Here is a 27,789-nt window from a genome sequence, read left to right as displayed (position 1 = left end):
TGTCGGAGGGGCAGGCAGGGACTCTGTATCATCCCACTGCAGGACGCATGACCTACAGGAATTGAGAACCAAGGATGCAGTGGAAACTATGGAGTTTGTGTCCTTATCAAATATTGAGGGGGACTCTGAAGGCAATTGCCTTTTGCCTGGGACACAGTAAAATCTCAGTAACTATCCGGTGGGTGGGGGGGTGATATAATTTCAGGTTTTTCTATATTTCCCATTGTATTTGTCCTCCTGCGTCCAAGTAGGCATTTGCATCTCCCAAACTTCCAGCCACTGGGATAAGCCCTGTTTTTTTTTTTTAAAACCTGTTTACTATTGCCAGACCCAAGACAGAGTTATCAGTGATTCTTCATGGGGGTGACCGTGGCATATGGCCACTCTCTTAATCACTAGGGTGGCGAGTGTATTTTTAGGGTACGTGTGAGAAGAGCTGTCAGCTCAGCCCTTGGCATACATCTTTGGTGGGTTAGTGATGACCCATCAGTGATCTCATAAGATTGATTAAACATACTCCCTTCTACATTTTTTTAATAGAAGAAGAAGTAGCTGTCAGTGATTAGGGGGTGGAAATCATTAATTTCCCCTCCGTTCCTCTGTCATCTAACCTTTGCCATCTATTCATGCACCAGTCCCTACAACATTTCCTATAAACAAAACCAAACAAAGAAACGTTGATTGGAGGCGGGAGGGTATAGCTCAGTGGTACAGTGCATGCCTAGCACGCACGAGGTCCCGGGTTCAATCCCCGGTACCTCCACCGAAAGTAATAAATAAACAGATAAACAAAATTACCTCCCCCCAAAAAATAAAATTGAAAAAAAGAGAAAGAAATGTTGATTGGAATATTTATTGAGCTTCCAGCATGCACTAGGAAGCATACACATCGGAATGTGAGCTGACAGATCACAGTATGTGTGTGCAAGGACCCCCCTGCCTCTCTCCGCTCTGAGCCTCTGCTGAGGACGGAAGGAAGGAGACCGGCCTGGGGAGGTGACAGGGGAACAGAACTACAGGGTGTGCTGATCATTTTCCCTGGGAATCTATCTGGGGCCACGTTGTGGCCTGGTCCCCGTGAGACCAGGTGACTTCCCCAGGAATCTTCTGGTTCTTCTCAGGCTCTCTGGGCGGGGCAGGGCCTCCTCACTGTTCTCCTCGGAGCTGGAGCCAAGGGAGGAAGCGGAAGGCATGGTGTCCCCGCAGGATGGCTGGCTGCCACGGCACTCCTGTCTGCCAGGTGACTTGAGGCTTTGGTTAAAGAAGGTGGAGGCCATGCACTCGGCCGCCGTCTGGTCACAGGCACAAAGCAGCTTCGCGCACAGGCTTTGCCCCACACCTTAGAGGCCAAAAACAGAGCAGCAGACCTGAGACACCGTCGGGTGATTGCTCCTTCAGCCCTGCGTCCCACCCCACATCTTGAACCTCCTGGTCCGGCACACACGGATCCCTCTATGGGGAATATTCCTAACTTTCTCCTCCTTGTTAACTCAGACTTGTCTGTCCAGAATCCACTTGGAAGCCCCTCCTCCAGAAAGCTTCCTTAAGCACCCTCTTCCCGGAGAAATGAAGTGTCTTCCCGGAGGCGCCCACTGAATCCTACCTTGTGGTTCTTTCCATCACAGCAGAAATAACTTTTTTGCTATTTGTATTTTTCTTTGCTCAACCTAGCAACCCTATTTTACCCCTTGACTGTTTCAGTGGCCTGCAGTGGGGGCGGTGTGGGGAGCATCCGTGTGATTCAAATGAAAGAATGAGTCTGGAGGTGCTCAGACAGAGATAAGCATTCTGCACACAGTACCCTTGTTGTCTGTGGTTTTCAAAGACATATTTGGTCAGTTTAATTTTTTCATCTGAGCCTGCCATTAAGTATTGATCAACTGGACTTTTTCTCATAACACGGACCCTCCAAATCTTCTACACTGGCCTTCACATCACAGCAGGAAGTAGAAAGAGCAGAGGAGAAAAAAAAAGCAGAGGGGACTCACCCGTGAGCCTGTTCCCCCCGAGCAGCTCTGCCCTTCCACCCTCGTGCCCAGGGTGGAACAGCCCAGAGCGGGCTCCGAGACGCCCTCACATCTCACTGCCCGACACCTGCGTCTGCTACAGGACACTGTGCTCAGAGCTCACAGAGGGCCGGGACTGGTTCACTGAAGCCCATGGAAGCTCAGAGTGCACAAGCAGCACCCCTGGATTCTGTGAGGCCAGGGGGGCAAAGGCGCCCTTAACCGTGCACATGTGACCTCAAGGCATGATTGCATCACAAACGATAAACATCTGATCCTGTCACTCAGAGCCCTAAACCCACCCCTGGCCCCTCATCCCCTAGAGGACAAAAGATAAATGTTTCAGTCTTGGGCTCATGATACCCAGGGAGAAAGGAGCACTGATGGCTCAGCCGGGGGCTTCCCTGGACCAAAAGTGAGGGTGAGGCACATCCCTGCAGGGCTCTTGAGAAGGCACTCGGGATCACTTCCTTTTAAACTGCAAAGCATAAGGGAAATGCATGCATTGATGTAGATGAGGAAGTGCCACCTGAGATGCAGATGAAGCCAATTCTAACACAAGCCGGGTACAGTGATGCTCATGGGGGTGGGGCTGTTTCCTGACGCCCCTCTCCCCCGCCCCCGGCTGAAGCCCTGGATGGCCACAGAAGCGCCTTCGCCTCCAGCGCTGGGAGGAGTGGAGCTGCAGACCCACCTCTCCCTTCAGCTGGAGTTGCTCCCCTTTTTATGAGATTTCTCAGGAAACCTCACTTGGGAAAAGGGTTCTGCTTCTCAGGAAAAGAGACCCGCTGGCCTCATAAAGACTCAGTTCTGGGTCTGAGGCAATCTGGGTTTCCAGTCCCAACCCCAGCTCCTGTGTGATCTTGGACCTCAGTCATCTCTGTAAAATGGGAAGGCTCTCAGTGCTACCTCATGGGACGGGTGTGAGGATGAACTGCGCTCACACACACCCAGAACTTAGAAGAGCACATGGTATGTACTCAGTAAGCTCGGGTGATTTACATCATTCCCCACCTGCTCTCTCTGGCTCTGTGACTTGTGTCAGCTGACCTATCCTCTTGAACTTGAGCCTCCTCCTCAGTGGAACCGGGACAGTATTAAGGGCCTTGAAGTTACAGGGAGCAGGAAATCGCCTTATAGATGAACAAGGGCTTGGAAAAGCATCTGAAGATGAGCTATGGTCCTGAGGCTGACCCTAATGAAAGAATAACCCAGCGTACTGGCCCACAGCACTCACACTTGGGGCTCCCATCCACGCACACCACTGGTGACCGAGGAGGCCTCTCAAGCAGGCAGCCCAGCCTTCTCGCCTGCTTCAGGCAGCAGTGATGTGACAAACAGCACCTAGGAGGAAGGAGGTTCCTTTACTGCCCAGAGCCCCCAGCTGCCCCCAAACTCCCTCCAGGCCTGCTTCTCCCCATAGTAGTGAGAGAAGCCGGTGCCTCCTTTCCAGGGCGCACTGGGCTGATTCATATGCACAGCAAGGGCCACCAGGTATGGTTGTTCAGATTGTCCACTGCACAACGGTGCCGCATCTAAAGCAGCGTCAGTCATGCTGGATGCATGGGTGCTGAATTGTCTGTTTCTTTCACGATGCAAACTCCTACCCGGCATAGGCAGTTTGTTTCTATCTGCTTGGTTTAGGTTTAATCATGTGTGTGTCTCCACCTAGCGTGGTGTCTGGCGCAGAGCAAAATCTCAGGAAATACGGGTTAAGTGCTTATGTAAGTGAATGAATTAATTACTGAACACACGAGGTCAGTGAAAATTCTTCCAGGAGTGGCAGCTATAAAATTTGGCAGTTACGCTTAAAAGTTGTTCAGAAGCTAATTTCGATGAGTCCTCTTGCAGAGCAAATCAGCTGGAGACCCCGATGCCATGTGTTGCTCATTGCAAAACAGGCAGATTTGGGGTCTTCTGAGGTGTCTTGGCAGATTGACCCTCTTGGAGGAGCTGAGCAGTATTTGTGGAGGAGTGCTGGACTCCCAAACCAAAAGATCTGGATCTGTCTGGCTCTGTTCCTTTGTAGCTGAATGACCTCAGACAATCCAGCCTCTGAGCCTCAGCTCCTCATCAGGAGGGAAATGGGCCTGAGTGAGAGAGTGCACACAGCAAGCTCCGTGTGGGCCTGAAGGGATGGACACCTGATGGAGAGCAGGGTGCTCGCCCCTCGCTGCCGGCAGCATCAGCACCACCCGCCTGCCACCCCCGCCCGCCCGTACCTGTCTAGGGCATCCCTCGGCTCGCCTTGTCCTTCTTGCCCACAGTAACAGCCGTAAGATTCAAATTCCTCTGGACACCGGGACGTCAGACAAAAGAGCATCTCTCCAAGCTGTGGCATCACCAGCATGTCGTCCCCACTTTCCAGGTACAGGAAGGTGAACCTGTCACAGGCTGATGAGAAACAAGGACTCTCTTCTTTCTCCGTCCTCTCTCCTTTCTCTCTCTCTTTCTCTGCACCACCCCTTCTCCCTCTCCCTGCCTCCTCTGCCTGCAACTTGGGCTAAGTCTGGCAAAAGTCCACTGTGCAAACCCCTTCATCACAGGTTCCTCGGGGGAAGAACCTTCGTTCTCCTGCGCAGGGCTTCTGCCCAGCCTCCCGCTCAAGACACATGCAGGCACAGAGGGTCTGCCCAGGTATGAACACAGCCCTCCTGCGTGTCCAACCGGTGGCGGCTGCTTGCAGGTGCGGGGCCTTTGCTAAGACACCGAAGGGAGGACAGTCAAGGAGGAGGACTGTCAGGACCCAAGTGTCTCATTCTGTCCAACAAACCACGGTGCTGCTGACGCCAAGCTCTCTCCTTCTGGGCCAGTGAGAGCAGCAAGACCCCTCGGTCAGGGGCTCCTTGTCCCGGCCTGGCCTCCAGCAGCTGATGGCTACAGGCGAGTGCTGCCCCCTCTGCACCTCAAAGTGCTCACGCAGCAAGTGGGAAGGCGCTTTCTAGCGGCACCAGGTGAGATGGTCACAAGGCCCTACAGGGGCCTAAGGGGCTTGGCTAATGGCCTAACCAGAGGATCCCATGGCCAGGGGAGGACGCTGCCCTGCCTGCTTCTGCTCACCTCTTCCAGCTGTCTCCCCAGGGCCGCTTTTGATGGATGACACGGCCAACCCCAAAGATTTACTGCTGGCGGGGATGATGGTTACGGCTTTAGCTGTGGCGACAATCTCTGCAGATCCTGAAAACACACCTCGTTAGGGTCCATACTCGAAAAGTGGTTCAAGAAGAGATTGGCAGATGGACATGAGGTCAAGACCAAATGCAGACAGATATCCCAGAACAACAGAGCGTCAGCAGACTGTCCTCACACGGGGTCTACGGATGTCAGGGCAGAACCTCGGGGATCTGTGAAGGCTACGTGAGAATTTCCAAATATACTGTGATGACGTTAAAATGGACAGGACCCCAAGCTAGACCCCTCGGGTGACATTTCATGGAAGAGAACGGTCACAGCCTCTCAGGCCCGTGTTTGCGTCGTGTTTCCCATCATGCGCCTGCCAAGTGACGACCCAGTGGTGCCCACGAGTGAATAGATAAAAAGAATAGTGGAGAAGTTCAGCCAACTCACAGGACTCAAGAGTGTAGGCAAAGCAAAACTCCTCCTCCAACCCCTCAGAACATTGCAACAGCTTCTCATCACACTCAGAATTCAGTGCGAGGTGCTCAGCCGTGCCGTGGCCCTGCCCCGCTCACGCTCTCCCTGGCACTGTCTGGATCTCCCTTTGCTCTCCCACGTCCATCCCACCTGCCTTCTCAGCTGGAGGCAAGAGAATCTCCAGCCCACAGGCCAATTCTCCAGCTCAGGCTGGTCCAAACCAAGGGAGCATCCGTACGCTCTGCCCGCCTCATCTGCTGACCCAGGCTCGGTGCCCAGAGCTCTGGGCAAGGCCTGGGCGACTGGCTTGCGATCTTGCCCCCAACCCGCCGTACTGATTTGCTTCATACATCTGGGTTTCTGTCTCTGCTTGTTCAGCGCTCCGGTCCTGATGGGTTAGGGGAGGCCCTTCAGAAGCCCTGCGGTGACCTCGGTCTCAGGTTTAGCATCCTGTCTGATTCTCCAGCCCCACAAACAAAGGCCCGGGAGATGGTTACTTTCTGCCACGCCCCTGAGAGCTAGAAACTGACAAAGACCCTCTCCTTGGCCCAGTTTCAGCCAGGCTCCTCAGGGCCCTCTGCTCGGGGAGGCCTCAACCTTGGTCTATGAGAACTGCAAGCTCTCGACACTCCCCACCCTGAGAGACTTACACAAACCCTGGCCTGGTTTCTAACACTCAAGAGAGGCCGTGTCCCTGGGATGACTCAGCCTTGCCTGCTCCTACTTCAGATCCTGCCTGGGAAAGCTCCAAGCAGTCAGAAAGTTCGCTGCCGAGAGCCACGCTTGCCTGGCCACACACGTTTCTGCAAACAGCCCCCTACCCTCTCTTTGGAATTTTCCACTCCCTCCGACTCCGCTGGGGCTCCTGCCAGTCCCCCCACCCTTTCTCCTCCCTCACTCTCCCTTTAAATGCCCCATCCGTTCTGCACAAATTGGACATGAGCTCCATTTATCCCTAAGCCCCTCCCCTGCTATGAAAGTCTGAACAAACTCTGTCTCGCCACCTCTAACAGACGTCTGGCTCTGTTTCTCACCAAGTTGGCGTCGTGAGGTGGGAGAACCACGATGTCAGGGGTCAAGAAGTCTGAGTTGGAGTTTTAGCTCCGTCACACACTAGGTGCATGACCTGAGGCAAATCACACAGCTTCTACCAATGTAAAATTGTATTAATGACACCCGTTTTGGTGCTTAAATAATCCTTCTAGCTAAACTCCTAACAATGAGGAAACAGTCAATAGTAGCCATTAGAATTGCTCAGTGACTGTGGAACCATCCACGTGGAAAGTTCCACAAGTGGATGGAGGTCCCAGAAGCCCAGTGTCTGCTCCCAGTTGGGTCTGAGTCTCCTGCTAAACCCTCCTGGGTAAGAACTTTCTAGATATTTGGTGCAAATCGAATCTGAGGCTCCCACACTCTCCTAAGATGAGTGAATTTTGCGCTAATCACCCTGCCTGCACTGGCTGCCCCATTGGAGGAAAAATTCCTCTTGACCCTTCACCTCCTACTCTGAGAAGGTCATAGTGCATCTCAGGGCAAACCTGGCCCAAGTCGCGATACCCTTAGTCCTATGACATTAACAACCTAACTCCATAAATTTGATTAAGATTTGGAAATTCTTTGCAAAGAATTTCACCTGGGCAAAAGGTCCCAGAATGAGAGGCCAGCCCAGCTCAGGGAAAAAAAAAAATCACTTTCAATTTTCATCAAAGAGAAGAAGGGAAAATAATAAGCTATCACTTTTTTTCTATTAAAAATAGCTAGAAGCTTTTCATTTGCTTGTTTTTAAATAATAGTACCCAGTATTGGCTACTGAAATGTGCATCTGAGTGTAAATTGATTCAGTTTTCCGCCAGGACAATTCGGCAACATATTGAGAGTCCAAAAATGATCACACCTTTTATCCAGCAATTCAGCTTCTAGACATTTATCCTGACAAATTAATCAGAAGTAGATGGGCATAAAGAAAGTGCGTGTCTATATTTATAATGACACCTGTTAGTAATAACTGGTTAAATAAATTATAGGATTCCAATCATACAGCCTCTAAAAAAATCACGGTACAGAAAAATATTTAATGTCAAGGGAATATCATCATATTGTGTGAAGTGTTACAACCCAGACTGCAAAACCAGGGCTGTCAAGTGATCTCAGATTCGTTTTATTTATGTTCATTGCTATGCTCAGCGGGGGAGAGAGGGACTGGAAGAAAGCATGTTCAAATTTTACCGTATAAAAATCTTTATAATGTGGAAGTGCAGGTGATTTAAATAGAAAAGTAAATACAGTTTTCTCTATTTTTTCTAAATGCATCTCTTTAGCAGGTAAGCTTCCATATCTTCCTACTAATGGATCTACCTTTTCATTTCATTTGTCTGTTTTTGGGGGGTAAGTATAAAAGCAAATTGGTTTCAATGATTTCTTCCATTGTAGGAAACACACTTGATTTTTATAAGCAACAACAATATATACAAAGATGGGCGAAGCTGAGTGCGCTTACCTGGAGGGGGTGTGGCCCTAGCACCTTCCGTGCCTTCCTTGTCTTGGCCTGGTTCTGTGAAAAGAAGAGAGCCAGAGTGAACACCAACCCCAGTCTGTGCACCTTGGTCTCCAGAGGCGGCTCCGAGCCCATGGGGCACAGGCGGCCACGTGATTTTTGTCCTATCCCTGGTCACCTGCCAGGAGACCTGGTGAGGGCAGGGTCCCTGCCGAGCCAGAGACACCCCCACCCCCCAGAATCAGGCTTGCTGATGAGCACAGCTGCAGCTTATCAGGCTGGAAGCAAGTGAGTCTGTTGAAATGCTTTGCAACAGTAGACTTCTCTAGAATGTGAATGAAAATAAATAAAAATCACGATTTTTTGAGCAGAGGAGAATGAGAAAGCAGAATTGTGGATTCCAACTGCTTGTGGTGTGGCCCCAGGAGGGCTGCTGAGCCCCGGCTTCTCTGTGAAATGAGTCTGTTGCTGTTTAACAGTTATTAAGCTCCTACTATGAGGTAGGTGGGATGTGTGTGTTCCCCCCAGACTCACATGTTGAAATCTAACCCCCAATATGATGGTATTTGGAGGCAGCCCTTTGGGAGGTGACTATGTCATGAGGGTGGGTCTCTTATGATGGGATTAGGTCCCTTATAAAAGGGAAAGAGAACCCTCATCCATTCCGCTGTGTGAGGACACAGTGTGGGGACAGCCGTCTATGCACTAGGAAGTGGACCTTTACCAGAACTTGACCGTGCAGGCATCTTGATCTTGAATTTCCAGAGTCCAGATCCACGAGAAATAAATTCCTGCTGTTTCTCAGCAGCCCAGTCTGCAGTGCTTTGGTGTAGCAGCCCGAATGAACTAAGACTTACTACACTCCAGAGGCAGCGCCAAGCGCTTCAGCTTTACTAACTCAGCAACAGCCCCGCGAGTTAGTACCAGGCTCACCCGCATTCACAGAGGAGAAAGGGGACACACTGGTCAAGGTCACAGAGCCAGGAAGGGGTGAAATGCAAACCGGACCTCCCGGCAGCGTTGTTCCCCTTAACCACCACGCGGGGCTCCCGTTTCCCTCCTGGCGGTACCACACAGAGCTAGAGGCGGTAACTTCAAAATGCTTTGGGAGGGAAGGAACAGCCTTCAATTCAAATTGTCAAAGACCAAGTTTATGATGATGTGATGTGAAGATCAGGTTTTGGAATGTACTGATGTGGACACGAATGCTCCAGCAAAGGAGAAAATCTCAACAGTTCTAAGATGGGGCAGGTGGTTCTTGTCCAAGGCGAGATGCAGAACTAAAGGCACACTAAGCTGTGCTCCTTGGGCAAATGGCGCCACCTCTCAGAGCTCATTTACCTTTAAAATGTGGCAAATAATGGGCCCCTAGGACCAGGAAGGATTAGCTCAGAGAGGCCTAGGGGCACACTGGCACGTTGGAGGTCCTCAATGTGTCCCTGCCTTAATGTTAACTAAGGAATCCGTTTGTTGACTTAGTCATTCTTAGTAACTAGTAAATAGTTATTATCAGTTATATATACTTATTAATAAAGGATCCATGGTTATTAATTACCATAAATAAAATAAATAGGTTAATTCTTCTGATGATATATTGGAAAGAAAACAAGGCTTACAGCTTGAAGACTGGGATTAGAAACCAGTCCACAAGTCACTGCTGAATGACTTAGAGCTTTTAACCTCAGTTTCCTATATAATCTGCAAAATGGGTATATATTTCCTCCAGGTCCTGTCAAAAAGCGGTCACCAGAACCAAACACAAATATTTAGATGGCATTTCCCCACTAGGTTCCATGCTGTCCTCCCCTGAAGTCCCTTCTGCTTACTTGTCCTGGAGAGAGTGGTCAGTCGGTCAGCGCTGGTCTCAGCAGCCACTGTGAAAAGAAACAGCCCAATCTCAATCACCATCCCAGCTCAGCACCTTAACCAGAGGAGAGAAGGCCTGGGCAATCTGATCGGGGACTATGTCTGAACGTTATTGTTCCATTAGATCCCAGTTTAGTGAATAAGAGGCCTGATTACAACCAGTCCCGTGGGTAGGCAGAGACCAGCAAACGACCTCTTTGGGAGAAAGGGCCATTATTCCCCCTGGTTGGAAAGACTTTGTTGGGGAAGGCAGCTTAAGAGGGAGTTTAATCTAGAAGTAAGGTTGGAAGCAGTGGAGGTCTCAAATCTCAGCCCTACCACCCAGCTCTGGGCTTGGACAACTTCTCCCTCCACCTCAATTTGCCATCTTAATGTGGAGGTGATAGCAATTATTTCATAGGGTTGTAAGATCATTAAATGAAATTATGTATTTTAGGCAAGTTGTCCAGTATCCTGCATGTGATTCGATGGTGTGTGCAGTTTTTTATAGCCACACGAGAATTTCTAGAAGACACTGGCCCAGAATCTTCCCATGCTCTGTCTCGTCTAACTCTTCTGTCACCTTAAAGGACAGGTATAATCATCCCTTTCCAGGGGTTTGTAAACTACAGCCCAGCCCTCTGCCCATTTTTGTCAATAAAGTTTTACTGGCACCACAGCCACACCCACTCAGTTATGGATCTTCTAGGGCTGCTTTCCTACTATGATGCAGAGTTGAGTGGTGGCAACAGAGATCTTCTTGTCCAAAAAGTCTAGAACATTTACTATCTGGCCCTTAACAGGAAAAAAAAAAAAAAAAAGACGATACCTGCTTAATACAAAGGGGAAATTGAAGCTTAGAGAGCTTAAACCCTGCTTCTCAATCACACAGCTGAAAAACGGGAGAGCCGGGAACCCATCCCAAACTTGCCTGACTCCAAGACATCATTTCATCCCATGATGGTGAGAGCAGTTCTGAGCCCCACATCTTTTCCTCACAGTGTCCCACCTGCACTTGTGTGATGGACTTTTGAGCCCCGCATTCAGGCTGCCTCCTCCTCTGAGGACATTTTCGGGTTCTGCCTAGATCATGGATGTGAGTGCACGTGTGTTAGGAGTGAAGATGTAAGTGTATCCATTCTCTTCCTCCAGTTAGATTCTAGATTCCTTGAGGAATCTTATTTCCTGGGTCTTTCCCAGGCTCATGTCACAAGGCATGGTTCAGCCTGAAGAAAGTAGAAAATGTACGAATTTGGGGTTATCTGTGAGGCCATGAAGCCTGTATCACGTCCTCCATTTAGAATGGAAGTGGCCGCTGCCAATCACATTGGGATGACTGCTCCCTGGGGGCAGGGCAAGTGCCGAAGCTCTGGTTCCGTATAGGTTTCATTTCCTCTTTTCTCTGGACCTGGACTCCAAGGCACGGGCTGTCTAGGAGCTGTTGAGGAAGACATGCCCTTGGAAGTGGAGGACGGCCAGGGATAAGCCTCTGCTTCTGAACTTGCAGAAGCAGTGGCACAAGAGGAGAGCAATAAACAAACTCCTATAACCTTTTAGCGTAAGTATGTCCCCTGCAAATTCTGGGACATACTTATACTAAGAGGGTATTTGCTGTGCATCTGAAATTCAACATCAGTGGTCGAGGGTGGGGGTCCGGCATTTTATCTGACGATTCTCCCAAGGTGGGAATAGGAGTCTGGGAGAAAGCTGAGTAAGCAGAGAAGAGATGTGGGGGTCGGGAGGAAGTGGGAGGGGCTCTGGAAGGCAGCTGAGGCTGTTCTACCACAAACCCCGGCTGGGGGCATCCTGGGGGACCTAATTCCAGCAAGTAGGCAGATCGTACAAACAAAACACAGGTATTTGGGTTACACACCAGTCCCCCTGTGCTCACCTTCTCCCGAGAGGGCCATCAGGCTGGAGTCCGTGGGCTCCACAGAAACCACTGGAAAAAGAGACCCCCCCCAACAGCAATAAGTGACACACCCAGTGTCAACACCAAGTGCCAAGGGTCTCCAAGGACAAGCCGGACCGTTGGACAAGGGAGGAGGGGGTGTAAAACGCTGCCTGTCCTGCCTCAGGACACACCTCCCAGGACACAGGTGTGCCCAGCAGGGCCCCAGCTCAGGAGGGGCTCCAGCCAGTGCTGGGTTCTGCTGGGGAAGGTGTCACCATCGGACACAGGCTGTGGCAATGAAAGGGCTGCAAACTCTGAAAGTCTGTGGCTCTGGAGCGTGTGGCACCCCGACCTGAGAAGACCTCTATGCAAATAGGAGGCAGATGGCAGAGGAAGAAGGGCGCTGGACTCAGAAGGTACACAGAGATGCAACACACACACTCCCCAAACACACACAAACCTACACACACCTACACACAACCGCACGCACAGGCACACCTACATCCACACGCACAGCCACATCAGCTTCCTCTCTAACAAACACAGCAGGACTAGTTCTGAGAAAGAGACCCTGGCCCCAGGAAAGGAAGGATGCTCTGTCAAAGTGGACCCCAAACGCCCCATCCCCAGGTACCCATGGTGTTGGGAGTGAGAGATTGTGGGAACTTTGTGAACGAGGAATGATGGGCATAAACCTAATTCACTTTTTGCATAAGATGCATGTTTTAGAGTCAGAATCATTCCTTGCTCAGTTCAACAGACAGTCATTTAAGAGCCCCCTGTGTCCTGAAAAGTGGCAAAGCCTCCCCTTCAAGGAGCCTCTGCCTGGTCCGGGCTGCTCCCTGTGCTGCAGGCTCTGGAGGACAGAGGAGGGAGGCAGTTAATCTGTTTTGGGGAGGCCTCAGTGGCCAGGAGCTCACCCAGCCGGGAGGGACCATGCCTCTCTGAGCCCTGGACCCTGTCCTGGTCACACTGCATGCCAGGGCTCCGACTATCAACTGAGAGAAAGAATTTGGGAGGTTGTCATCCTAACTGGGTTCCACTCACACCTGTGTACGCAGCAAGGGCCATTTGATGTTGGATGTGCATTGGGTTATCAGAAGTGACAGTGTGTCTGGTCAGGGACAGGTGGACACATCTTCAGTGCCACGGGTCACTCCAGATCCGGTGAGGCCGACTGAAGGGAGGAGGTGTATCCCCCACTCACATCGGTGGTCAGGGCCCTCTGGCCAAGGAAGAGCAGCTTCCCGGGAAGGTCTTACCTCGGGGCAGAAGTGTCAGCCGCTCTTTCCTGCTGGTTGTCTCTGGAAAGAAAACACATTAGAGAAGTGGGTTTGGGGCATGTTAGAAGGTGCTGGACTTGGCACCTGAAGGAACGCAGCAAGACTGGTCCCAGACCAGCTCCTGCCCCAGATCATCAACTCCGTTTCTGCTGCAGGGCCGGGATCTTCCTACCTGGAGGCTGAGCCAGACAAAAGGAAGTGTCCAGAAGGTTCAGGGAAGAGTTGATACTGGACTGAGCCAAGCACTCGATGGCAGCCTTGTCACAGGTACACAGCATGTGCTCACAAGCATCCTTGGACTCTGTACACAGAGCAAGGGCAGAGCAGATGAGAAGAGCTCACTGGGAATCCCAAGAGGTGATGCAAACTCTAAAACTGACCCCTGATCTGCCCCCGCAAAGGCCTGTTTCTCTTGTGGTCCTCTTCATCTCATCCATGCCGATTTCATCTCATCCATGAAGCTCCACCCCTTCAGTTGGGCGAGCCCAGCCTGGGAGCCTTAGGCACTCCTCTCCTCTCACACTCACACCCAATCTATCAAGCCATCCTACTGGCTCTACTTTCAGCCTATTTGAGTCTGACCACGTCTCCCCATCTCCACCCCCTCCCCATCATCAGCCGCCTGGGTTACATCAATGGCTTAACTAGTCCTCCTGCCTCCCTGCCTGGTGCTCAGTCTATTCTCATGTAAGGATCCAAACAACCCAGTTTAAAACTTGGATCAAACCATGTCTTGTTTACATTTTTTAAATGTAACATTGTTTTACATTTAAGCATTGCTTAATTTTCACAACAGATCTCTGAAGCAGCTTTTCTCCTCCCCATGTGAGGTTGGAGTTGGTAACTCATTGCCCTTAAATCACACAATAGTAGCAAACCAATTGCCCTTCCCAGGCTCCCAGAGTTGCGACAAGCATAAAATTGTAAATCAAATAACCTGCTCATCAACTCTTGTTTCAATTCAAAAAGCATTTTTTGCACCTTGGCTCCATGCAAGGTTCAGATGCCTTCAATCCAGCCTGGGTAGGGCTCTAAGGATACCCAGTGATGTTACCAATGGCGATGAAGAGAGAGTGGACCCTGGGAGCCTGGGACTGGGGTCTCTGAGCTGTCACTGCTCAGCCCAGCCTCCTGGGCACCTGGAGGTGCTCACCACATATGATCCTCTTGCTGACGCAGTTGACGTCTGTGCTGAGCTTGGCGGGGTCCTGGAGACAGTCCATCTCAGCAGCTTCCTCGTAGCACCTGCGATGCTGGAAGCAGCAGCTGTGGCAGGACAGGGAGGGGTCAGGGTGCAAGCGTGGGTTGGGGTTAGAAGAGAGGCAGAGAGTGCACGATCATTCTGTGTCTCTGGGTGGTTCCTGGCCGTGGTCTGTTTCAAACACTTAGTGCCAATGCACACATACACATGATGTTTAAATTTGGATTATGTCACCTATTCAGCAGGTGCTATTGTTATTTTGAGCATTTACACATATGAAAGCTGAGTCACAAAGAGCTCTGTAACTTGCCAAGGTCAAGGTTGGTCACAGAGAGAGGCTGACACTAAACAAGAGAGTCAGGTGGCTCTTGCAGTCGTACAAGAGGTCAATGGAGACCAGTGTAAAGGAGAAACAACATACGGGCAGCTGACGGCCTTGGGCAAGCTACTAAGTTTCTCACACCACCTAACTCGTAAGAATTTGGGGGAGTCAAGAGAATGTCCATAGAGACCCTGCCATGTGGTTGGCACTCAAGAAATGATTGCAGTTATTTTGGGGATCTGGCGTGCAAGTTCAAGGTGGAAATAACCTGTCCTCCAAGAGTCTGGAAATTCCCACCCCCAGCAACTGAACCGTGTGAAGTAACTGAAACCGGGCGTGACCCACCATTCTGTCAATTTGCCCATCGATGCTCTGATCGTTCAGACAGTGGTGAATTACTACTTTGACTTCTAGGTTTACAAGGTGTTTTAATAACTAAAAGAAGTGGTAAGGGAAGACCTGAAAGGAAAACACGTTCCCAGAACTGGCCCTGGCACCCCGCCCAGGCGGACTCAGCCTCTCCCCTTCTGAATGTCAGCGGCTGCCTCCAGTAGTCAGTTTGCTCATGGTCTCAGAGATGGCAAACTATCCTCTTGGTCCAGAAACAACTTACCATGGGCTGTCCAGTGTGTTACAAAGGGGAGTCCTTCCCTATCTCCTGTGAGTCTCAGTCAACGAAAGCACACGCTCCATCACACTGGATTTGGGCGCAAGTGTAATACCGGTGAGGTGTGGACGTGGTCCCGGAGCAGAGGTGAGGGGTGGGTTCAGTCTCCTGCTTCCACACCGCTGCGGCTGTGCTGCGTCTCCAGTCACTGCTGTCACTACTTCCACCACGACTACTCACCCCCACTGCAGTTTCATTAGCGCTGCTTCTGGCTGCGATGACTGCTATCGTTACAAGTAACGCCGCTGCAGTTACTATGACAACCACTATTGTTACTATTAACACTACTGCGGCCACTAGGACAACTGTTACTCTGCTGTTGTTACTATTGATGCCACTGCGGCCACTAGGACACCTGTCAGTCTGCTGTTGTTACCATTGATGCCACTGCGGCCACTAGGACACCTGTTACTCTGCTGTTGTTACCATTAATGCCACTGCGGCCACTAGGACACCTGTTGCTCTGCTGCTGTTACCGGCACTACTACTCTGACTGCTGCCAGCCCAGCTGTGACTGCCACCACTCTCACGACCGCCACCACTGCTCCTGCAGCCCTGCCAATATCGCTACTGTCACTACCCGTTGCCGAGACTCGAGGACTGTCGTTACCAACCGCTGACGCGGTTAAGCCGGGCAGAGTCCCTGTCACTTTCACTTGTATTTGGTTGCGTGACCCTAAACAGCGACTCTGAGGGGTAGGTGTTGTTATTACCTCCACTGAGCAGGTGAGGAAGCTGGAACACAAAGAGGCTAAACAACTTGCCTAAGGTCACAGAGCCCCTCAGGGACAGAGCAGTGGCATTACTGGCTCATAGTACCTGCTATGTGCCAGATCTCTGAGGTCAGCTCTTAGAGAAAACAGGTGAGACCAGGGCGGCCCGGTATTTTACACTGGTTGGCCTTGAGGGAGTGGCCTTCTGGCTGGAGATGGGCATGTAAGCCGCCTTGATCAAGGTAAATGATCACTAGTGCCTCCCACTCACTATTGTGCATGAGAACCAGAGAGAGAGGAGGGTCGGTGGGCTGGTCCAGAGTTTACATGAATATGCGAAAAGATGGAGAAAAATGCTGAGATAAAGCTCTAACAGATCCCACCCAATGGTCCCCATTGACCCGCCTGCTACCAGGAGCTGTGTGCCACATCCTTGCTAACCCCGGGTGCTTCTAAAATTCTAAACTGCATCGCGCACGCCCCCAGACTCCTCCCAACCGGAGCGCAGTCCGGGGAGCTTCCGGCATCTGTGCTCTGCCCATGGCTCAGCCAGGCCTCCAGGAGCACCCCCACCCCCACCCCCAAAGGAGCCCTCCCCGTCGGTCTCGCTCACCTGTCAGGTTCATCCACAGGCAGCCCTTCCATCTCAAACCTGCAGGCACAGCCGTAGTCTTCGAAGTCCCGGGGGCAGAGCCCAGCCACACACTTCATGCCGTTCACGAACTGGAGCATCGCGGGGAAGTTGGTGTAGACAGCCTGCAGCCAGGTGAAGTGGGGGCCCAGGCAGTCTGGGGGAGGGGGAACCAGAGTGGAGGGGGAGCTCGCGTTCCCGGGACTTGCACACCCCAGGCGGACGGTGCCTCATCAGCCTGCCGAGCACCTGCTGTGCACTCAGGCCTGTTCTAGGCAGCTGAAGGGAGGCAGCTTTACAAGCTGTGGCCTCTGCTGCTTCCCACCTAATAGCCATTTGTCCCTCTTCCTAACAGACAAAGCTGAAAAGTACTTAAAGAAGGTTAGCCACTTCCCCAAGTCCCTGGGCATGTTTCATGACCATTTTCAGCTCATCATGCTTCCATGACAGTGATGAGTCTAGGGCTGAGCGTGAGACCCAGATGTGGCCAAAAGAACTTCAGGGGGAGTCTGTTAAGGGCTTTGGGGAAATATTTCCTTCCTAATAAAGCATAAAGTCACGTAAGAGGAACTTTTTGACTACACCTTTCTCCTTCCTTGAATGTGGTGAGGATATGCTGGCTGGAACTGCAGCAACCACCTTGCAGCCATGAGGCCCCAAATCTAAAGCTGAAAAACAGTATGCCTAGGGTAGCAGTGGGGCAAGACTGCAGGTGTGCTGGGTCTCTGATACTGGTGTTGAACTACTGCACCAATCCTTGTGATTCAGATGGCTTCTGTGAGGTAATTATATGTCTTTATTATTGAAGTTATTATTATTTTGCTGAATGGATCTCAAATGATAAGTTCCTGGTAATAAAGGACTATAAATCAGTGCAGGAAGAGGAGGGGTATAGACACTAATCTTCTGGGGGCACCTGCTATGTGCCAGAAACTGTTAAGTACTTTAAATTGCACAAGAGATAAAACTGATAGGGTGAGTAGTGCTTTAGAAAGCTTTCACTTGGTCTGTGACCCCACAGACCCCTTGTTAATCCTGCAAGGCAGATGCTGTTCTGCCTCCTCCACTTCCCAGGTAGGGAAACTGAAGGTCAGAGAACGCACGAGGTATCCGCCAGTGATGACGACTGACCCTAACCCAAAGTGCTCTTGCAAACAAAATTGGCAAGAAAACAGTATCCAGCTTTCTGACTCTAAATCTCAGGTTCACCCTCTCCACTCTCTGCCTTTGTGACTGCAGGACCGTGAAGTGCTTACTGGGGTCATCCCACAGCAGTGACTGAAACGCACAGGGTCACAGGAGGGAGCCTGGGGAGAGCAAAAGTTGTTTGCGAGGACCACGTCCACCCCGACTGCTCTAGGTTCTTCCTATCTCATTCAGGCTTCCTTTCCCTGTTTTGTTTCCATGCAGCCTCATCAGAAATATGAATAAATGATGGAAAAAGCTACTATAAGATGTGTGTGTTTATATGTAAACACGCATTTTCTTTCAGAAACTTACAAGGCACCTGCACTTAGTCACGTGTACATTGTAAGCGCAGTTTCACGGCCAGCACTTTCTGATCCCACAGCAGTTCAGAGTCATCTTGCTCCCGTCCGTCATATTATGATCTTATTTGGGGCATTTTTAGCCATCAATGGCAGGAATCATCACAGTGCCATGCAATTGACAGTCGCATCCCAGATCCACGACTGATAAATGGAATGCTTCTTAAGCTTTACGTATATTTTCTGGTCAAGAAGGAAAAACAAAACTACCTTGGTGTAGGGGGACTCAGCTCTGGACAGAGGAGGCCTTGTCCCTTCTAGTTGTTTGGCTTTGGACAAGTCCCTGAACTCCCGGAGGCTCAGTTTCCTCACCTGTAAAATGTGAATGTTGTTCCCCTCCTGGCCAGGTTGTGGTCAGGACAAATGAAGTCAGGACTACGAAGGCGCTTGGCAACTCAGTGACTCTCCCTGCGATAAAAGGCACCACTACTCTTGCTGGAACCTGGATCACATGGTTGGGAGCTTGCTGGGGAGGCCGTAGGAGCCAAGAAGGCAGAGCCCAAGGTCCTGGTCATTTCCTTAGATTTTCCACACACGTCCCGTGCCCTGACACCCAACGGGTAAAAGCAAGTTCAGGTGTAACTTACCAAAAAGTTCGGCCACACCATCCACATTTTTAAACACCCCATTGAAGAAAGTCATATCTACGTGGAAGGAAGGGAAAACAAATGAGAAAGACTTGGGGTCTCCCCTTCCCCTTCCCTGTTCACTCCCAGGGGAAGAACGAATGAAAATGCTTCTCTAACACAATATATCTGACCTGGGGCTAACTTTTTATTAACACAGGTTACCATGGAAACTTGATAAGATAAACCGTGAACTGTGTTGCCAGACAACAATGCTCAGGGGTGAAAAAGACCCCTGGATGGTAAGATGTATTTGGACTGGCAGGAACTGTGGGTGAACTGCAAACACTTGTTGGGTGGAGGGGTGGCCACGTTCTGGGTCTCCATCAGAGTCATGACTCTTGCAGTTGGACACATCCCTCTGGGCATCCTAGAAACTATACCTATGAAGTGGTCACTAGAGATACTGACTCCTTTGGCGAATGAAGCGTCTAGTTCGGGGCGGGTCCTGGGGCTGCTCCACGTGAGCCCCATTCCCCTGGTCCCTGCTGTTACCTGGGGGCTCCTGGACTGCTGTGAAGACTGCTTCCATGCTGTTCTCGCTACAGAGGGATGGCTGGCATGACCTGCTGGCACACTGTTTCCTGGCCATGGTCCTTCTAAAAGCCTGTGTTGAAACGTCTACATGAAGCGGACCTCCTAGTGGGCACTGTACTGCCCGTGGGGGCTATGCCGTTTGGAGAGAGGTCACTTATCATCTGTGTCTGGCTGGGACTGATCACTGAGCTTGCATGGGCTCCTGCACAGATAACTTGGATGACTCAGCTCGCCTCTCAGCAACGAACCCTTAATTCAGAGTTAATCTCACCTGTCAGCTCACCATGCACTGGATTCTTCAGCGATCCCTGTGTAAGAGCCCGCCTGAGGAAGCTTTACAGTCCATCACCAGGGAAACCCTCCCTTCTCCAAGGAGCGATCACGGCTCCCCTTTGCTCTTCGCTAGAGCGCTAAGCTGTCATCTTTCTCTTTCTGTCCTGCCTTCCAAGCCGTTCACCACGTAGCCCTCACTGACCACCCATTTCCTTCTCCTGGTTTCCTCTTGCAGCTGGCCTCTGTCCTTTGATGAGAGTTTTTAGTACTTTGTCTCCAAGGAGAGACCAATGATGGGTCAGACACCAGGGTAGACTGCGAGGGAAAGGCTTCTGAGTCTCTTATCCGAGTCACCTGACCTACAAAGGCCAGCGCAGTAAGTGACTCTAGGGGACACTCAGAAGGGATCGATTTCTCTGCCGATACCCTAGACGACTCTCTCCCCAGCTAGGTCTCCTAAGCAAACATCAAAGGATCCTTACTGATACTTTCTGAGAGTCCTGGAGGCAGCTCCTGTGGAAGGTGTGGGGTGTCCAGAGGGTGGCCCCCTGTAATTGAGGAGGAGAGCAGGGTTAGCACAAACACTGCCCCTGCCCAAGGGCTGGGCTCGGGCTGGGAGGCGGCAGCCGGGAGAGCAATGAGGATGCCCGTAAATCCAAATCTACGCACATTGTTCTAGTACCTGCTATGTGCCAGATCTCTGAGGTCAGCTCTTAGAGAAAACAGGTGAGGCCAGGGCGGCCCGGTATTTTACACTGGTTGGCCTTGAGGGAGTGGCCTTCTGGCTGGAGATGGGCATGTAAGCCGCCTTGGTCAAGGTAAATGATCACTAGTGCCTCCCACTCACTATTGTGCATGAGAACCAGAGAGAGAGGAGGGTCGGTGGGCTGGTCCAGAGTTTACATGAATATGCGAAAAGATGGAGAAAAATGCTGAGATAAATGAGTGATCACAATTAGGACGGTGTCCAGCCAGTTGCAGGAAGGAAGGAGGTGAGTTGGGGTGTTCGAGAACTGCATGAATATGCAGACAAGAACGATCGCAGGAGGGAGCCTGAGAGTCGTAGCCAGGACGTCCGGTGGACCTGAAATGGTTACCCTGGCTGCCAAGGAGCTCGCTCAGGTGGCTAGAGGGTTTGGCGGCAGAGGACCCAACTTTAGAACATGAGGGTAGAATGTTTGCCCTTTACAACGGATATACCTCCAAAAGGGGACAGGGAGTCGTTGCGTGTCAAGACGGCCAGCGCACTCCAAGGGACTCAGCAAAGCAAGGGACAGTGGGCAGAGGAGACGGGCTATTGGGTGGAGAGAGCCTTGCTAACGGGCCCCCTTGCCTTTCGTTCTCCCTAGGGCCGCACTCATCCCCTATCCCTCACATCCACGCACTGTACAGCACGCTCAGAACTGTCAACTGGATTAACCCTAGAGCTTAGCATTATGTTTGATTTCCATCACTCATTAGGCAAGGGGATAAAATGAGCAAATCAGATGGCATTTGACAAGATGTCTGAGTGTTAATAGTGTGTCATTATATACGAAGCCAGAAATCCAGCAAAGTGCCGTTACTCACCGACATGCGAGGCCATCAGCACTCCTAGGAGAAGCACAATCATGGCAGCAGAGCAAAGGGTGGGGCCCTGGCATCGACTGGAACAGCCTCCAGGGAGAGAAGTCAGCAGTCTGTGACGAGTCTGCTTTCAGAAACCATGACATTAGACCCCACAGGAGCTGCTTGTCCCATAAGGCAGGGTGGACCAAGAAGAAAAGTCCCCACAGTGTTTGTCCCCACTTTGCTAGTGGCTTTACCAGCAGTACAACATCCAGAAGATCACGTGCCCTCTGGGAGACTCAGTTTATCCACCTGTGAAATGGAAACCTCACCACGCACTCCTTGAGGACGTGGTTCTGGTCTCATTTATTTATTCAGCAAATCAGTGGTCATTTATTGTGTGTCAGGCACCACGGCAAGGAGCCAGGAAGGCAGAGTGAGGAAAACACAGCTGACCCACTGGCGACTCAAAGGCTAATGGGGGAGGGGAGCAGCTTAACAGGTGCCTGAGTATGACTTTTGCAAACTGAATTTGGAGTGACCTATGCCCATGGGTTCTGATCCACCAGCATTTGGAACAGCCTTGTTGAGCAGGCTGGCTCTGAGCCCTCCTATCAACATCACACAAATAGATATGGCCATCGCGTTGTGGCACGGCCTGCTAGCAAACACTGCTTTTCCTGTAGAGCTCCATCTTTCTTCCTTTCCTTGGCTTTTGAGCAATTTAAATACTTCGTGGCAGGCCTGGAGGTTCCAGAGGCATGATCAGGGACGGCCTGGGGGAAAGGCGGTGGTGGGCAGGGTCAGTCAGGATCCTGCCACATTTCAGTGGTAGCTGCCCCATAATCTGAGCAGTAAATATTGAACTTCAGTAACCACTTACTGTCTATTGACTCAAGCAGATAAACCATGGATTTATTTATTTACTTATTTTTTAACCTTGGATTTAATAAGGAAGGAAAAATTTAAAGACAGAAGGGATTTAGAATAGTTTTAGACCCTTGGGAATATAACTCCTCAAAGAATGTGAGATAAACGGATGTCTTATACATACATATTCTGTTTTAGAAATGTTTTTAGGACAAAGTTTGAATGATGATACAGTGTGATCATACCTCAGGGGCATACACAGGGCTGCTAAATACGGTTGTATGTGTTGTGCACTGTGCAAAGTTATTGTGCTAGGAGGGCAAGTAGGGGCTGAAATGCAGCCAGTGGTCAGCTCTCAAGCTTGCCCTCTGCAGGGCTGCATCGACCTGGAGGATGGGGCACTTTCTCCAATTTGTTCTCCCAGAGACAAAGGCTGTCCCGTGTCCTGGTGGCCCAGCATAGGTACCCAGAGCTGCAGTGGGCTGCTCTGCAGGTGTGTGGGGCTTGGCATTGGGGAAGGTGTCCCAGGGGAGAAGACATCTGTACGCTGTAGGATCTCTACTCTGTGAACTTGCCCCAGGGCTCAGCACGGCCTTTGGAGGCTGTAAGATAAATGTTTGTTGAATGAATAAAAGAGCAGAAGATGTGAGTTCTTTGAGATTCACACTCAGCTCAAGCCTTCTCAAATAGTCTGCTTGGTATCCGACAGACATAATGCTCCCTTGTAACCTTTTTTAGCCACGTACATTCCCACAGTAGATTAACTTTCCAGGTTAAACGGGCTCTTTGGTTGGACAAGCTCTCCCACTGGAAAGTGGCACGCCCTGGAAACTCTGTGAGTGGGGGGCAAAACTGAAGGCACTTCAGGGGACCCTTTTGAAGTCACACCTGGAACTGAGGCCCATGTCACTACCTGGCACTTACTAGACAGATTTTTTCTTTTTCCTTTTTGATGATGAAACTTAAAAAAAATTATACAATTTTTAAATATTACACTCCGTTTACAGTTATTACAAAATATTGCCTCTATTTCCCATCCTTGAAGCTATCTTACACTCAATACTGTTACCATCAAACGACGCGAGGATGCCAGAATGTCGGAGCTCAGAAGAGGCAGTGGGATCGTCTAGTCCAAACTCCCATTTTACGGGTGAGTTCACTGAAGCCCAGAGACTGACGATTTATGGGAAATTCACCCCACTTCCCAAATCCAGTGCCCTTTGTATTAACAATCCAACTTATGAGGTTGTTTTGGGGACTGAGTGAGTTAATCCACGCAGGGCACTCACAAGTGCCTGATGGAGAGAAATGGCTCCAAATCATCTGTAGTTACAGCCACGGCGTCCAGCATGCAGTACAGGCTGGACAGAGAGTAGCAATTACAGTGGAGGCTCCAACTCCCCGTTTGAGCGGAAGCCCGTGTTTGGTGAATGAAGGAGGGGGTCGGTTTAGTGCTGTGGAGGTTGTCCTTTTTCTCCTGCAACACTCACTTCAGGGAGATGGTCCCCTGGGTCGACCTGACTCTCAGAGTAGACAGGCTGAGGGTGATGTTTATTGGAATTGCAAATACGTTTATTGGATTTTCCAGCATCTATTTTATTAGAATGCAAATGAACAAAACTGACCTTATTACAGACATAATCTTGACTTAGCACTAACATATTTTTAAAGCAGGTTATAGGGAGAGGGGAAGAGGGAGTTAGTATTTAATGGGACAGAATTTCAGTTGGGGAAAATGAAAAAGTTCTGGAGATGGATGGGGGTGAGTTTAGCACGGCAATGGGGATGTACCTAAGGCTACTGACTGGCACACGTAAAAATGGTTAAAATGGTAAATTTTATGTTTTGTGTATTTTATCACAATTTAGAAGTAAGTTACAAACTTCAGGACTTCTTTCCTTTAGACACGAACTTTCATTTATTTGGGCCTTCCTAGTGTCGAGTGTTCCACCCAGCATCCCTGGGTATTGGCTAGGAAGGACACTCTAGAACTTTCTAGGTGGGGTACTGAGGCTCAGAGAGGTCCAGTAACTTGCCAAGGCCGCCTTCACCGAGAGGGACCACTGCAGGGGCACAAGGCAACGCCAGGATTCAAACTGACGTCGGCCAGTCTGACTCAGTCTTTGCTGCAGGTGTGTTACTGATCACTAAACCCCACATAAGCAGCCTAGGAATTTTATTCGCTGTATAACTGTCAAGAATTTTGGTTATACTTGCTTGGGACGGCCCTCAGGGCCAGCCACTCGCTGGGGTGTCGTGTGAACTCCAGTTGACAGTCCCCAGCTGGGAGCTGAGAAAAGGGAAATCAGGGCGCCCCAGAGGAGGCAGCACGTGCTCAGCCCTGTGCCCTGAAATGGGGGGACTCATACCCTAGGACCTGGGGGTGGGACGGCTCAGGGCCTCTGCCCAAATCCAGCAACCTTATCAAGGCCAAGTCAAGTGCCCTTGGGGGTGGGGGTGGGGGCTGTGTCCACCTGGAGGAAGAATTGCCTTTTCCTAATTTGCCCGAGGAAGCCTCCGGGCCTGTCAGTGACCCAGGGCAGTGCTGTCTTGTGGGACTGGGGGTCCTCTGGCCTCATCTTGGTCTGCATTCACTGGAGTCCTGGCTCACTCCGCCGCGTCTGGGATGCGTCTAAGAGCAAGGCCTCTCTAGCTGGACAGACCCAGGGTGGGGTCGGGGGTAGGGGCTTGGGCTCTGCCTTCCGTTCGATGAGTGCCCTGAGCCAGACAATGACGCTGCCTGGAACGCATTTTCCTGGGCAGTCAAATGCCCATTTACCCTCCGCAGGGCGTCGTGAGGATTAAGTGGAGTAATCCTTGTCAAGGTGGGGCAGGCCCGCCCGTACCAGGTCTCAGTAAGGCCAGCCTGCAGTTAATAACTGTTGGATTTCCACACCGGGTGCCCCAGGGCGAGACGCTGGCCCAAGCGGGTTGGGAGGACCCTCGCGGCTGTGCTGTGGTGGATCTCTCCCCCAGGGACATTCCCCAGGTGCCGCCCTCTGGCATTGCTTCTCCTCGCACAAAGCTCAGGGTGCCTTTGAATTTCTAGCTACAGGTTGCAGCAGCACCCAGGTCGCAGATCCCTTTGCAAGCATCCCTCCCTTCCTCTCTTCCTCCATCCTCGTCCCCCTCCCTCCTTCCCCCTCCAAAACCCTCTCCTTCCCGCTTTGGCTCCCCGCCCCATCCAGAGAAGGGGATGCCTACCGTGCAGGTCTCACACGAAAGCCGTTGGATGAACAATGCTTGACTTTGGACAAGATGGGGACTGAGTCCTTTATACCCCAGGGAAAGCCCCTTAGTCACGTGACCCCCCCCCCACATCAGGGAGGACAGCCTTTCAGGTATGTTGGCAAGTGGTCTGCCTCTGAGGGGGCGGAGGCAGCATGCTATAGCTTGGAGCAGGGGAAGGTTCCATATTAAGAGGCCCAACGTGAGCCTCAGAGGGGCCTCAGGCTCTAATCAGAGAACAATGGCTCCCCTGTTCCACACCCCGCACCTCACCCACAGGCTCGGAGGCCCAGCGATTCTGGCGCAGGGTCATCCGGGGAGCGCCGATGAAACTCACACGGGCGCGCGCTGGAGGGAAGGGGCCGGCTTTGTCTGGCCCAGTTAACTCTCCAGCAAAAGGATCTCCGGGGTGATTCTTCTTACATGTGCCTGGCCTCAGGCCTGGGAAATTGATGCCTCCTTCCTTCAGGGCTTTTCTGCCCAGGCTGTGGGGCAGGGTGAGGTGGGCTTTGTAACTGAACAGCCTCGGTTCCCGTGCCAGCCCTGCTTACGCCTTAGCAGGACACGGAGTTTGTCACTGCTCAGCCACGTCTCTGCAGCCTTTACATGGGGGTCGTCCCCGAGGACTGTGAGAAAGAGGTGGGGCAGGTCACGTGCGTGAAGGGCAGGGGGCTCGTTGAGTCCCGGTTCTTCCTTGTTCCTTCATAGCCCCCTTGGGAATTGCTTCCTTTCCAGATTTAACAAGGAGAGAGACCCTTTATTGAGTGCCTATTACACACCACATATGTTTTTATAGGATTTTTACCTTATCATGCCAGCAGTGGTGGGATGGAGGATAGTTCCATTTTACAGATGAGACAAACAGTGGTCGTCGAGGTTGGAGGTGTTCATCCATGCTCACAGGTGATGGGACATCCTTGGCTTACAGGTGAGCCCCGCTGTGAGCCCTGGGAGCTGTTCCTTCCACCTCTGCCTCCTGGGGAACCAGGGCTCATCTAAAGATCAAATCTAGGGAGAGCTGAGCCTTTCCAGAATTAACTGAAGGGCTTCTTCAAAGAATTAGTTGTCTTTGCGCATGGAAACTTTTGTTTATAGATCATGAATTATTGCTCAGTGTCTCACATGCACAGAGGAAGTAGTGTCCATCCTTTCTCACTAGCACAGAAGAAGCACTATCTCTAAATCAGTTAAGTCAATGGGGATGAATAGCTTAATGTAGCAGAATTCATCTCTGCAGCATCTCCAGAGCATTCCCACTGCTCGGTATTGAGGCATCATAACAACTTGTTTAGGTATGTTGTTCTAGACTTTTCACAGAGTTTGACAAGTTTGTTCTCTTCCCATAGCCAATAACAAGGTGACTCAACCTTAGCTCTGTTGATCTTTTGGGCCAAATGATTTTTTGTCATGGAGGTGTCCCATGCATTGTAGGGTGTGAGCGGTATCCTGGGCCTCTCCCCACTAGACAGCAGTGGCAGTCCCCCCTCCCCAAGTTGTGACAAACAGAAATGCCTCTAGACATTGCCAGACAAACATCCTTGGGGGTTCTGAATCCCGCCTCATTGGGAATCATTGGCCTACAATATCCCTGGAAATTTGGCCTTTCCCATCTCTGTTGGTGGAATAGAAGGAGATGTGAAGATTTCACAAGAACTCAGATGTAAGAGAAAAAAGGCTGTTGTACGAGAGTTTAAAAAAGATTGCCTGGTGATATCACCAGAGTCCCCCACCCCCAGCAGCTGCCAACACAGCACACCTATTCAGAAGTAGGTGGATGTAGCCACGTGCACACACAGACACGTGGAAACACACAACAGGACTGAGAACCAGACACACAGTCCCTTTCCCTCCACTTTCCCTTCCCCCTCTGCCCCTTCCTCCTCACCTCTCTGTCTCTTTCCGTCCCCTTCTCCTTCCCCCTCCCTTTCTTTCTCTTGCCAGTTTAACTGTCTTTTAGGTGACAGTGAAATAGACAGAAATGCACCTGTGTCCCTGTTTCCAGGAGGAACCCTGGTTAATGACGTGTAGCTGTTCCATCTGCTTCATCAACGAGGGGACAATACCTGTCCCCCATCTCTGCCTCATCAGGGAACCACTGGTGGACACATATGCACGCATTAGCAGGAACACCAGTGTGGCAGCACCCCCCTGAGGCCTCCTCATTGCCCCAAACATCCCCCACAGCAGGACTTATTCAGCCCAGGAGGGGTCAAACCTCCCCTCAAACTCCAGGAGACCCGCGATGTCACACGTCATTGCTGGAAGAAGTCAGTGCTACTCACGCGACTCTACTTGGGGAGGACACCCGGAGGCCTGTGCCTGGACCCTGTTCTCTGCACCTTTTTCCTTTGCTGACCTGAATCTCCATCTTTTCGCTATAATCAATGGTAAATGAGACTATCACAACTCTTCTGACTTCTGAGGGTCCCATTAGTGCATCGTCAAACCTGAGGGACCCCCAGTACAGCAGGGCACACAGAAGAGAAATCAAGACAACAAAATCAACTCTC

General features: G+C 51.0%; 1 protein-coding gene across 1 annotated transcript; it reads right to left on the bottom strand.

Annotated features, from left to right (window-relative positions):
• Nucleotides 1-860: 860 nt before the first annotated feature.
• Nucleotides 861-27,647, bottom strand: OC90 (otoconin 90). The gene is made up of 15 exons (XM_064476653.1): nucleotides 27,562-27,647; nucleotides 25,553-25,764; nucleotides 20,116-20,181; nucleotides 18,785-18,841; nucleotides 16,633-16,807; nucleotides 14,270-14,382; nucleotides 13,289-13,417; nucleotides 13,096-13,137; nucleotides 11,831-11,881; nucleotides 9,921-9,968; nucleotides 8,098-8,151; nucleotides 5,067-5,183; nucleotides 4,229-4,400; nucleotides 3,244-3,350; nucleotides 861-1,339 (listed from the first exon to the last, which is right to left on the bottom strand). The coding sequence occupies exons 1-15, from the start codon at nucleotides 27,645-27,647 to the stop codon at nucleotides 1,047-1,049; spliced, it is 1,722 nt and encodes a 573-aa protein (XP_064332723.1). The 3' UTR covers nucleotides 861-1,046.
• Between the last annotated feature and the right edge of the window lie 142 nt (nucleotides 27,648-27,789).

Source organism: Camelus dromedarius, chromosome 20, assembly GCF_036321535.1.
Source record: "Camelus dromedarius isolate mCamDro1 chromosome 20, mCamDro1.pat, whole genome shotgun sequence".
NCBI classification, from domain to species: domain Eukaryota; kingdom Metazoa; phylum Chordata; class Mammalia; order Artiodactyla; family Camelidae; genus Camelus; species Camelus dromedarius.
The sequence above is the reverse complement of the archived record's forward strand: the minus strand, read 5'-3'. Positions and strand labels throughout refer to the sequence as shown.